The following is a 13,911-nucleotide window of genomic DNA, read 5'->3' as shown; positions in this document are numbered from 1 at the left end:
AAAGTATCGTACCACGCGATAATCTGTTACACGGCAAATAATATGATTTCAAGACGAAGGAATTATGATACGAATAAATTTTTATAGGCGTGTTACGATAGAATAGGAAGAAATTATGATTCCTTATTTACAATGCATTTAATTTGAAAAATATTGCTATATTCGAAGCAATTAACATCGAATCTCAGTAATTATCTAAATTGCTAAATTATACGTTTTTGCCTCTATGAGATTTTAAGACCAACGTCGTAAGTCGATTTAGTTTTATTATAGTATCGAACTTTGATGGTTTTGGTAGAAGTAAACGGTTTTCATAAGAAATCATCTCAATGTTGAAGAAATTTATTAGTTATTATCTTTTCTCGCATTAACAATTTCACTGGAAATGCGGACAGATATACAAAATAATCATCGAGCGATGCTTGTATTTAATGATATGTCTTTTTAAATACAAACACACTTACATGAGATATCGAACGAAATTTTAGTAGCTTGTTCTATGCATAAAGATCTATAAAAGAAATGATACAAGATAGCGTGTGTAAAGTAGTCTGAACGTATAATTAATTTTAAAGCGAGAAGTATCTTCACATTTTAACACGTTTCATCGTCAGTTGCGACATCGTTACTCTAGAATAGAATTAGCGAGCTTTAACTGAGAAATCTGCTAACATTTTTCACCAAACGTTCTACAAGCGTCGTCTATAGTTACTGTGCTAACTATGATCCGAGCTTTCTTGCACAATTTAACTATATTACATCAGTGAATTCACAAGTGACAAGTAGTAAATTATAAACTTCTGTACTCATATAGGTTTTATATTTTTTTTCATCAAAAAAGACGATCAGATGGCTTGTAACTTGTAATATTAGTTCAAGTATAATAATATTGTCAACTAATACAATTATTTATCAACTAATAGGTAATATTAGTAAATTGATAAATTGCAAGTTCTAGATCATAAATATCTCTTTTTACGACCCTATCATTTTTCATATAGTAGGATAATCTAACGGTATTACGATCTAATAATATTAGTTCGGTTGTGTGCGTGCAAGGAAGCTCCGACATTTTGTAACATATAGAAATGCTATTTGAATTTATAAAACAACCGATATATCCATATTAAAAGTGTCTTGCTTTCGATAGACTTTTATCGTTATCGTGTTACTTGAAAAAATTCGCTTTGCAAATATCGCGCTCTTAGCAATCTCCGTTAAAGATCACGAAATTTACCCTTTGCTCGTACAGAAATAACGTTCTCGTCGATCATCGCTACAAACCGATTATCAATATCACACGAATTCGTCCACGTAATTTATTGTCCGTTTACGCTTATGTCTTAAGTTCGATTTGGACATAGAAGCCTGGCAAATAAACTAAACAAATTCAACAATTTTGTTTCAACTTTCACGGAGAAACCGAGAATACAATTAAGTTGTTTATAATATGTATATTTACAGAGATTTAACCTATCGGAATTAGAAGAAGAAATTTAAAATTTTCGGAGACTACTTAGAAACAAAATCGCAAGTATGATTCCGTAATAATAACAATGATAATAACATAATAATAATAATAATAATAGAATTATTTTGATATTTAAATATAGCAAATCATTTTTAATTGCAGCAGTTTTATTATAATCGCGGAATCCTTTTCACAGTTTCACGGAGATTCTCGTCTTCATAGAATTCGATTTACAAGTTCTGTTTAGTTAATGGTAGGAACAGTATACAGCTTAAATTCATTAATTTACATATATCGTTTAGTTTAGCTGCGTCAGATGGTATCACAACGGCATTTGTTTTGGTGTTTGTTGTATGATAAAATTGACATCTTTGCTCATTTATACTCCACTGAATTCGATATTTTAATTGACAATTTTGCAACGATTTTCTCTTGCGAATCGCAGTTCGATAAGTCGATACCTTTTCAACAAAGTATTTCCATGGATCCTTAGATTCATGTTCAGCAAAACTACCGCCAGGGCTCGGTCTCGTCGAACATTCTCTCTATGTTGTCACGAAGCATCTTTTCTTGCTCTGTAAATATGTACATTCTGCTTAACGAAAAGAAAAAGATTCTATTTTTACGAAGAACGGAAAGAAAAAAGTAATTTTTTATTTTACTCATCATAAAGCAGCACGCATATATAATACGATACGTACTACTACATTGTCGTATAGCTTTGACGTCTAATATCGTGGCTATTAAATACTTGTGTACATACAGTGATAGAGTATAGTAATAATAGGTACTATACACATACATACATCGGTATTTAGTACTATTAATAGTAATACTTCAAAGCATAATGATGTCAAAGCGATAAATGCACAAAGTATACACTTCAGGTATTTGTAAAGTTAGAATTCAGATAAAGAGTACTCATAATGAGCGTCCTTTGATTCTACGTTGTTGTTATTAATTGATGAACTTACCTTCCGTTAGATTGGCGATTACACATTGCTTCCTGAGAAATTCTAAACACAAAGTACGTGACAGGCCAAAGGCGTGCATGTTACATGTGAACGTCCTGAAAAACGAAATTGTTTAAAGATAACATAAAGCACAAGTTCATCGAACATTCTGTTGAATCTATTTACCCTAATTGTCCAAAGACGATATTAGCCTGAAACTTTCGATCCTCGATAGCGATTGCCTCCTGATCTAGAGACTTAGGCCTCGGAGGAACTGGCCTCGAAGCTCTTTCACATTGAACCGCGTCGAAGAAAGCCGCCGTCCAGAATCTCATCGACGTCCATATGGGTTGTACTCTCAAATGTGTGTACAAGTACTCGCGATATGGCTCCAATCCTGGCACTTCGACTAATTGAATCCGATTAAATTAATTCTAACGTATATTGTGATATGTATGAAATGTATAGTTTCGACGTTCATTATTTGTAATCTACGCTGTCTGCAGTATAGAAAATTCAACAAGTACAGGTATTCGTGATATGGCTCCAATCCTGGCACTTCGACTAATTGAATCCGGTTAAATTAATTGTAACGTATACTTTGATATATACGAAATGTATAATTGCGATGTTTCTTATTTGTAATCTACGCTGTCTGCGATATAGAAAATTCAACAAGTACAGGTATTCGCGATATGGTACCAATTGTGGCACTTCGACTAATTAAATCCGGTCAAATTAATTCTAACGTATATTTTGATATGTATGAAATGTATAATTTCGATGTTTCTTATTTGTAATCTACGCTGTCTGCGATATAGAAAATTCAACAAGTACAAGTATTCGCGATATGGCTCCAATCCTGGCACTTCGACTAATTGAATCCGGTTAAATTAATTCTAACGTATATTTTGATATGTATGAAATGTATACTTTCGATGTTCATTATTTGTAATCTACGCTGTCTGCAGTATAGAAAATTCAACAAGTACAGGTATTCGCGATATGGCTCCAATCCTGGCACTTCGACTAATTAAATCCGATTAAATTAATTGTAACGTATATTTTGATATGTATGAAATGTATAATTTCGATGTTCATTATTTGTAATCTACGCTGTCTGCAATATAGAAAATTCAACAAGTACAGGTATTCGCGATATGGTATCAATTCTGGCACTTCGACTGATTAAATCCGGTCAAATTAATTCTAACGTATATTGTGATATGTATGAAATGTATAATTTCGATGTTTCTTATTTGTAATCTACGCTGTCTGCGATATAGAAAATTCAACAAGTACAAGTAGTCGCGATATGGCTCCAATCCTGGCACTTCGACTAATTAAACCCGGTTAAATTAATTCTAACGTATATTTTGATATGTATGAAATGTATAATTTCGATGTTCATTATTTGTAATCTACGCTGTCTGCAATATAGAAAATTCAACAGGTACAGGTATTCGCGATATGGCTCCAATCCTGGCACTTCAACTAATTAAATCCGATTAAATTAATTGTAACGTATACTTTGATATATACGAAATGTATAATTGCGATGTTTCTTATTTGTAATCTACGCTGTCTGCGATATAGAAAATTCAACAAGTACAGGTATTCGCGATATGGTACCAATTGTGGCACTTCGACTAATTGAATCCGGTTAAATTAATTCTAACGTATATTTTGATATGTATGAAATGTATAATTTCGATGTTCATTATTTGTAATCTACGCTGTCTGCGATATAGAAAATTCAACAGGTACAGGTATTCATGATATGGCTCCAATCCTGGCACTTCAACTAATTAAATCCGGCTAAATTAATTCTAACGTATATTTTGATATGTATGAAATGTATAATTGCGATGTTTCTTATTTGTAATCTACGCTGTCTGCAATATAGAAAATTACGTAAAAGACAGATCTAAATACCTTCGTGGTAAAAAGTAAAGCACATGTTCATGAGACTTTTGGCAGGTGCGAAATCATCCGCCTCGTGACATTCGAAAAGAGCCACCGCGAAGTGTTGAGCTAAAGAATAAAACGATGCTTCTGTTACACAGGGGCGTGCTCTCCTCGCGTTCACCACCCTGGAGAACCATATCCTACCGGATTCTGTCTGTGTGAAATGAAATCGGCACATTATTTCTCTTCTTTCACGACCATTGTATTTATACAAAGTTTAACAGATAATATATATACACATAATAGATTTGAACACGTACAAGAACCATTTGGCCGAAACTTGCTTTTTGCTCCTGATCGATGCTATTCGGTGCATCGAATAAAAGAGGTACAAAAGCTTTCATAAAATCCGCCGCAGCTTCCTCAGATTGACTATCCGCTGATAAACTAGAAGCCCAAGATTGGACAGATCCCGACGAACCTAAATTACAAGACCCAACATTATTTCTTATTTAAATTTCAAATTATTCGGACAATTAACTCGTAAACCTTGGTGACGAAAGTAAGTTAACTCATAGCTCGAATTTCCAATTTCTTAGATATAATAATTTCTTTATTTATAGTTCCTCTATATTTTAACTCGTCTGCTGTGTATACATTATTATATTATAAATTGTAATTATATTTATGCTTGAAAGAATTATTAAAAACACCCGTGATTCGATCGTGATTCGATCGTGATCCGTCTTTGCTAACTTTTAATTTTACATTATTATAGAAATTTCCGGTTGACGGATGACCAAATCAACAGGTTAGTATTCAAATAAATTTTACCTGATCTCTGCCATAATCTGCGGCCGTCCATGTTCGAGTCTAAACTTGTACTAGGTCCGTAACCATCCTGATCGCTCATCGAGTCGCTGCTACAAGGCGGCATATCTGAAATAATATTCTACAGGAAACAATCGCCTAATTAGGTGGAAGCGTATCTACGGCTCCCCTAATTAATACTCGAGACTGGTGCGTGTGCCAAGTTATTGTATTGCTTCAACACCTCTGACAATATGTCTAATCTAATTTTTGAAACAAGGAACACACAGGGATGATACAGTGATGCTATCGTACTATCAGAAATTGTAATCAGGTATACGTGTACTATAAGGATTAAACCTGATTGAACAAGCTAAATTTCTGGCTTTTAAAAGAGGTAGCCTATACAAGGGTACACAATAAAGAGGCAATTAAGTTTCAATTGGGTTAGATGGTGTTTTAATTTAATAGGTGTAAGTAACAGGATTGTAGGCGCACTTTCAGAATTAATTACGAACGAAGGTCTCTTTGGTTTATTTCTCGAGATAATTTTATTTAATTTTCTATCAAAACTATGTAGCAGATCTTTTCTTTTATTGTGGAGAATAAAATATAAATTCTAGGCAATGAAAATATATTAATAGATAGGTAAAGAAGTTTCTAATAAACGATTTTTTAAAAGTAAAACACGTTAGAAAATATATTAATGTTCGACAATTATCATGTATCATGTGTTTCTTAGGTAAAGCTTGAATAATAAACAATTATTAATTATTAAATAATATATATTCGGTAACTAAATTTACAAAGGAAACCATTATCTCCTATTTTCATTGGAATCTTAATATATTCAGAATTTATTAAAGTTGAAACTCGGTTTTATCTGGGAAACTAGAAAGCACGTACGAGGTTCTGTCTAAGTTTTTATACCGCATGACACCAAATATTTACATACAGGAAGATTCACGTGAAAGCGTACAACGATACGATTTTCCATCGAGAAACACAAAACTTCAGGAACCAGGGATCTATTTGCATTGTTGCTTTTGTACCGACAGAAAAGTTGCGATATGTCAGTTATTCATTCGTGTTTCGTATATTTCTTATACATATTTTGTAAAATGAACCGCGGAACAGCGTAAAACAGTTTGAAGTACAGCAGAACCTGTATTATCAGAACACCGATTAACCGGACGATCGATTATCGGAATATCGATTAATGGAAAATTTGAGAATAGTCCTGCGCAGCAGTGATTGGTAACAGAAGAGAAACTGAAAGATGTTATATTTTTATTCGACAAATTTTCTGTTCGATCGAGAGAAATAATTAAAAGTAAGTAATCTTTCGAAAAAGAAATCAAATCGCAAAGAAAAAAAGAAAATTATAATCGATCTGTTCTCGTACGAAGATAAAGTCATTCGATTATTCAAATAGCGTGTATTACTCTTAGTTTCAATAGCCTAGGTTCGTCCTTGCTTTCAATAGCAACTTTACTATCGATACGGTGAAAACACCGAAAGGAAACGAAGGGTTTGTGAGAAACGAACGAAACCTGTGACGGTTCACATACATATTTACATACAAATCAACGTTCATTTACCTAAACGAAAAACGACCGTCTGATAGCGGGTCGGGGCCCTTGCTTCATGACAAAGAGAAACAAAAATATATTATATAAAAACGTTCTTTCTAAAAATAAACTTACTGTACATATATTTTCATGCGAAAATAAACGTTTCGGAAATAACGAAATTTAGAGAGACAGATACCTATATTACTCGAAGGATTTAAAAAATATTAAAAATGCATTCTTTTAGAAAGAAGGGAATTTTCAATGTTACACCGAATTCATAAAAATATAAGTATACGTAATTAATGAACATTCGTGTACACAATCTTTTTTTTTGTAATATTTAACGAAGTAAGATATTTTTGTAGCTGCTCACCTCCCCTGTAGTTCAATTTATCGAAAGGATCAGGCCCTGTAGCCTTGATATCTCTTTCTTCAAGGGGTTCTATACTTTCTTCACTGTCCCTATCGGGGCTGTTATCTTCCTCTACTTTATGCTCTTGTCTTTTGGTTCCGGCCGATCTCGACGAGGCTATTTCCTCGTAGGTCATACCCGGAGGATATTTTCTCATACACCTCGACATATTGGCGCTACCCTGACGCTCCAGTTTATGCCTCGCGATTGCTTCGTAGTCTTCGTACGATAATCCTGTACCAAACCTGTATAAAACAAGAAATTGTGAAATTTCAAGGAATATCGTAGGTTTAAAAAAGATCGAGAATATTTCTCGAAGATATTTTACGTTTAAAAGATATCAAGAATATTCATCGGCAATATGAACGGAAGTTTCTAAAATATCGATATCCGTATGACCTCGATATACAATATATAAAATGCAAACGCAAATACGTGAGAATTTTATTAGAAATTTATTAAAAAATGTCTCTCGGGTACAAAACAACTTTTTCAGAAGGTTAAAAGTAAAGATACAGTTTGAAATGCACGAAACATTAAATTCGCAATACTTATCTAGCTGTCATTTGTTACTGTCACGTAAAGAAGAAACGATAAACATAACCAGGCGTATTTTCTTGCATATGAAACTAGTGCACCTTATCGATCATCTATTATGTATCGTAATTTGCATTTCAGTTAAGGCGCAAACCGCTTAAAGTAAAAATAGGATAGATAAAAAAGTGACATTTTATTTCAATAATAAAATACCTTTATATCGTTTCATTTATTTTGAACGTTTCTTCAAATTATTATTTATATGTGTCTCTGAAGATTTTACGAGCAATACATTCTCAAGGCAGTCGATTATTATGATATTGAGGAAAATATTGCACAGATTTCTCAATAGTAAGCAATACGCGTGAACAATATTTTATCAAAGTCATAACTTAAAGGATATTAATTAAATCGTAAAAGAAAATATATATTTCTCAGTATAATAAGATGAGTAAAATCAAAGTAAGCTTAGAGGATGCCCAATTACTCTTCACACCTCTGATACACCTTATTCGTGCTGCCTTAGAACTATTTAGCAATAGATTCGCGAGACAGGAGTTTACCTTGGGAGCCTTAATTTTCTTCTAGCCAACTGTTCTTCCGGATTGGAAGTCTGAGGTGGTGCTTGTGGCGAAGATGGCGACGTCGACGGCGTCGTGGTCAATTCACTTTCTTCTAAACTGCTACTTAGAACGGATCCTATTCGGCTACCCAAACCCTGAAGATACTCTCCGCTGCCTCCCAACGCAGACTTGACGGATCTGAGTGCACCTCTGGTGCGTCCAATTAGGGACGCTCCACCGGTGGATGGCAGAGCCGTAGTTACATCCACCATCTTCTGTAACAGACAAGTACAACAATCTTCTAAGTATTTAAATTAGACTTCATGCAAATTGCAGTTCTTCAGCATCTACCAACGAGTATAACGATGGAGGCTCGTGCTTTCGACTTTTACTATCCTTTGTTCTGTTTTCTAAGTCAGCTTCTATATTCGTAAATTTCTGAAAATTCTCTTTTCTTCAAGATTGCAGAAGTTTAATTTCGTAGGCTGCAAATTAGGAATTAGAATGAACGAACGGTAGTAGAAGAAAAATTTATCCAGAAGAATTTGAAGCGAAACATAGTACGTATTAGGATTTACGAAATTAAGTACATACAAATGGAATTATAAATGATTTTGATAGTATTCGAATGTTTATTTCCAATAAATAAATAACAGATTCTCTTTTAAACGTTTTTCAATAATCGTTGAAATTGCAAAGTAGAAAGGTTTCTTTGCAACAAACACTCTATGTATATCATATCAAATTTCATGAAAATTACAGTTCTTCAGTTCTATCCATAAGTTTAACAACATGTACTTCGTTCTTCTGATGTCTGGTATAATGCGATGTTTTATAGCAATATTTTGCAATAATATTAGGTTGTCCGAAAAGAGTCTTTCTTTCGCAAACGTGTTTTTTACAACAGTGCACCTTCGTACAAACGTGAAACCGAGTCTGTGAAATGTTTATCTCAACAGAACAAAATGGATCGTACGTAATTCGACAAAATAATATAAAATAAAAAACGTTGTGCGTCTATTATTTCCTCATAAAACGAAAGAAACTTTTCAGACAATCTAACACACAGTATCAAGTATATAAAGTTGAAATTAAAAACGCTATTTACGTTATTAATCTAGATCCATTAGGTGTCATTAACCACGTGAATACATTCTCTATATTCGATGTGGTAAACTGTAAAAACTCAAAAAACCCTTCGTCTAAATTTGAACATTATAACAAACTTTAATCAATACCAGTTTTCCAGATGGTTGCTCGCTAATCATCAAAAGAATCCATTGCCTCTATCGAGCCGTATTGCAGTCAATTTGACGTAATATCAGTGGAAAGCATCTTCGTTCGTAATGAGCAATGAAGTTCGTGACTCAAATCATGAATATATTATCTGCAAATTCGTGCGAGCGTATTATCTTCTGTTCGACAAAAATTCTGTCACCTAACGAGCATTGTTTGGATTTTGACAAGCAGTGAAAAGCTCATTGAAAATGTATGTAGGTCAACGAGGTACGTACGGAGCATCGTACGCAAAGCGATAAACGTCTGCAGGGAAACGTTTGCTGAAACGAAAAAACGTAAAACACTTTTCGTACGAAAAATGTAAGATCAGTTCGTAATGAATAAAATACGTACTTTTGAGATTAATGAAATTATTCTTAAACCGACATTGTTTTTATAAAAACAATTACATCGGAATTTATAAAATCATATCATTTAGAAGAGATATTGTATACAATTTATGAAAAATGAACGCAGAGGAAGAATTATTAAAAACATAAAATGATTATATATCGCTAAGAACGAAAAGAAGAAAATAATTTGAGAATTATTAATGGTTGTCAGAATTTCTCTCACATTTTATGTCAAGGTTCCTCGTAATAACTGTTTGTGATTATGTTAACCATGTTTTTTTAGTATAGTTACGTAATAACAAGTTTTTGGTTGCAACACTTTATCTTATAGCGTCCATGTAAATGAATGAAAATCACGTAACACTTCGAATATGATTATTCGACGCGTATTCCAAATAAACTGCAAAATTCATCGTTATTCGCTTTTGATATATTGTTTTTATTATTCGGTGGTTATTGAAATTTCGTGTCCCGTAAAAAATTCGCTCGAAATCCATCATTGAAGGAAAATTATGCTTCGATATGTACATAGGTATCGATAATTTGTATTATTGATTTTCCTATTTGGAATAGCACCTAGTAGTATCATATAAAGTCACACAAGTAATACTAAGAAAACATTATTATGTTGAATATTGACAAGCATCGTTTTATCAGTCGTATCGGTGCAAAGGTGATAAACTTATTTATCGTTCCTGCAAGACGGAAAGGTCTTTGAATAGGAATTTACGTCAAGCAAACTAAATGCACGTGGACAAATATAAATGTGTTTGAAATTCATGATAGATTACTTTTACACGTGAAGCGAAGCAAACATAAATAAATAAAATAAGTGTACGACTTGATAAATGGAGAAAAATGTACAAGTCAAATATAAGCAAACGTCGTATTATCAACTTATATTATATACTTATATTTTTATCATAAGTTATTTTATTATTATTATTCGCAACATGTATTGCACTAATATACGAAACATATATATAGTAATTCATTTTTTTAAATTTATTCTGCGATAATCAATACGTAAATATATTCTCAAAATGATTGACGACGTACAAGAGTTTGTGGAAAGATTCAAATGTTCGATAGAAACCTACGATATCAGATTTTCCACAAAGAGAAAATTTATACCAATTGAAGTATACGATACAAAATTATTTCGTACCACGTACTGTAGAAATTATTTAATTAATTTTTGATCTTTATATCAAACACTCGATTTTACACGTTTGATTTAAAATACAATTTAATTAGTGAATGAAAATCTTCTGAAACGATTTAATTAATACACTCCTTCATTGTGAAAATAGTAGAAAACTATATCTGTATATAGTAAAAAGACGTTACGTATTTATTATCTGCACAAACAGTTCTTATCGTTAGTATTTCTCTTACCTCTGGTTAGTAGATACTCGTATTTCTGCTTGTACAAATGCAAGTAAGATTTCATTCTAAATAGAAACCGTATAATGAAGGAAAATGCGAGTAAACAGGTGTGACGATAAAAGTTACGTAAAACTTCATACAGTTTTAATGTTTCGAAGGAAACTTTTTTTTCTCATCCTTAACGTTTCACACGTGGCATGATCTAACCTTTAATATTTACGCTTATGGTGTTGCGCTTGCAAGATTCGCAACCAACTGTTACTCCGGTCTCCTTATCACGCTCTCATTATGCATATGTATATATGCATATACAGATATTACACAATGAACGAGACGCTTTACCGTTACCGGTTGTGATACGAAACAATAGCGAATGTCCTTGCTGATAGCTCATTCTGACCGAAACCGCATCTGGAAACTGATTAACTATCGTTTGCGTAATGTCTTTCACATGTTTAATGATTTCCATTTATTCATAACGATGCTAATAATAGCACACGTTACGAGTCGGGAGCAGTTTATGATACAGAGAAAAAGACACTAATTTTTATTTTATCTGTTGAAAATTTTGTTGCCTTAAATGTAGAGATACGTTATTGCAAAGATCAGCGATAATAAATTGTCTACTTTGCTGTTAAATTTATTCCATAAAGAAGGAACTGTGTAACAGAATTTTGTAAATTTAAGTTTCATGCATCGGAGAAAATGATCTTTCTTTTAAATCTGTATCTATATGGCATCGTCTATAGAAAATAGAAAATCATAAACGCTGTCCTTTTTTTCCTTTTCTTTATTATCGTCCTGTGTATCTTTTGATAGAGCAGTCGAGTGAAGTTTGTTTGAAACTCGTGATGCTACAAAGAAGATAGAGCACTTTCAGAATGCGAAAGTAGATCATCGATCGTGTCAACATCTCCATCGAAAGTTGGATGCCGCAAGAATTTGAAATTAAGCTGGCAGCAGGAATCGCGGGGGTGGAAGCGGATGTAATATCGAGCAACAAGCACGCCAAGGTTCTTGGGTATGAGCGTTGTAATTTGACCAATGCTTCGATCGACGCTTCCTTTGTCCGAGCATCTCGAAATTCTTCAACTATCATTACGATATCGTATGACAATAAAATGAAATTAATAAATGGAAGACGAAATAAATTACACTATTTTCTTGTTATTAAAATATCGCCTTAATTCGACCAGTAAAATTAAGTGAAATTTGTTCGAGCATAGACGATGTAAATTAAAACGCATAAGGCAATATTAAGCGCTATTTTAAAATGTACTAACAATAAGTGTTTCATTTATAGAATATTCGTATAGATCAAGTGGTGCTATACGTCGTTGATCGATACGAATGAACGAAACGCTCGTCGATTCACCTTCAACGTTACGTCAAACGTATTTGTATCAGGGACAAACGATCGTAGGATTTCACGAACATATGAAAGCACGTCGAGGAGTACACTTCGGCGGGACATCGCCGCAATGCAGCTTTATCTATACCGGGCTGTTCCGCACCATACGGGCCATTGCTCGATTTACGATTTCAGAAAACATACGTTCACAAAGCTCGACCTATTCGTCGTGTACCATAATGCAGCTCTATAACTACCACGATCTCATTTAAACAGCTAAATAACGAACATTGTAAGCGTTCTACAATCGACGATCGACTATTTGCAATCAAACAACAATTACTTACTGTTTCTCTAATTGCAGCGAAGTATTATCCAAGCCATGAACAACGAGGATGAGAAGAATGTCTGATGCGCGAGATGAATGAAAATGAAAAAGGATAGGATTTCGAGATAGGATTTCACATTGATTTGAGGAGAGAAACAGTGGATCGTTCAAACCAGCCTAGTCGTTCACCCACATCAAGAATGTTTTCATTGCGTTAATGAAGTGTCCGACGAATATTTCAACGATTTAATAAATGAAGAATATACCGTGTGGTAAAACGAGGGATTAGGCCTGCTGATCGAACGCGGTTCCCCTCCGCGATCACTTCGAAACACGTGTCTGATCACGAACGGTTCTTTACGCCGTTACTACTTAAGCTTTCGGTCGTACACACCGAACGTAGCGCAGTTGCTTGCACTGGCTGGCCCGTTCGACTTGCGTTACTCTTCCAACATGTGATCCGATTAGCGCGTACGCATGCGTACCGCGCGATCAATACAGTTTTACTTACCTTTCTTACGTAGCTCGAAATGGTCGGTATAACAGATGCGAAGTGCTTATTCCGTTAGTAACAGACAGCATTGCACCGACTAATGGTACCGAGTTTGAAAATTATATTTTACCGATTACCGGTGGTGGTAAATTATTGTAAAGTGCAAAGAGAGAGAGCTCTGCTCTTGTGGAAAAATTGATGCATTTTCTTCCAAGCTACTTATCTTAAAGCGCAGGCCTGGTTACATTTCGACTGATTGTTAATAGAATTTTAGTCATAACGTTGAACAATTCGTTTGATAGCGAAATCTAATTCTCAGAATAAATATTTATGGACTTCTAGCATTCGCAATTTGGAAAATTAAAGATAGGTTCGTATCTTCGAAATTGGCAGTAGAAGAAAGATGATTTCCTTGAGGATTTCGATTGTGGGTTGGTTTCTTTGTTAAGCAATTCCACGAGTAACGTAGTATTCTCTGCGATACAGTGGTA

The 13,911-nt window shown here is 33.9% G+C and overlaps 1 protein-coding gene across 8 annotated transcripts; it reads right to left on the bottom strand.

Moving 5' to 3' along the window:
* Nucleotides 1-326: 326 nt before the first annotated feature.
* Nucleotides 327-13,366, bottom strand: LOC132910303 (uncharacterized protein KIAA0513). 8 transcript variants are annotated; one of them, XM_060965886.1, is made up of 10 exons: nucleotides 12,947-13,366; nucleotides 8,229-8,503; nucleotides 7,090-7,373; nucleotides 6,744-6,785; nucleotides 5,167-5,271; nucleotides 4,653-4,813; nucleotides 4,360-4,546; nucleotides 2,611-2,833; nucleotides 2,446-2,540; nucleotides 327-2,046 (listed from the first exon to the last, which is right to left on the bottom strand). In XM_060965886.1, exons 2-10 carry the CDS (start codon nucleotides 8,498-8,500, stop codon nucleotides 1,982-1,984), a joined length of 1,434 nt encoding a protein of 477 aa, XP_060821869.1. In that variant the 5' UTR covers nucleotides 8,501-8,503; nucleotides 12,947-13,366; the 3' UTR covers nucleotides 327-1,981. The 8 variants fall into 8 exon arrangements, with proteins under 8 accessions (XP_060821869.1, XP_060821897.1, XP_060821879.1 ...); XM_060965914.1 differs by having other exon boundaries at nucleotides 8,229-8,500; XM_060965896.1 differs by having other exon boundaries at nucleotides 13,194-13,366.
* Nucleotides 13,367-13,911: the final 545 nt, after the last annotated feature.

The sequence above is a fragment of the Bombus pascuorum genome, chromosome 1 (assembly GCF_905332965.1).
Source record: "Bombus pascuorum chromosome 1, iyBomPasc1.1, whole genome shotgun sequence".
Taxonomy (NCBI): domain Eukaryota; kingdom Metazoa; phylum Arthropoda; class Insecta; order Hymenoptera; family Apidae; genus Bombus; species Bombus pascuorum.
This window is presented reverse-complemented; position numbering and strand designations above follow the sequence as displayed.

Bases quoted from the DNA above. Each gene is read 5' to 3' on its own strand.
- LOC132910303 (XM_060965886.1), bottom strand. From the start codon at position 8,500: ATGGTGGATGTAACTACGGCTCTGCCATCCACCGGTGGAGCGTCCCTA. The intron at 5,272-6,743 runs GTAAATGAACGT...ATATTATTTCAG, and splicing joins GACGGTCGTTTTTCGTTTAG to ATATGCCGCCTTGTAGCAGC. The intron at 4,547-4,652 runs GTACGTGTTCAA...CATTTCACACAG, and splicing joins GTTTCGGCCAAATGGTTCTT to ACAGAATCCGGTAGGATATG.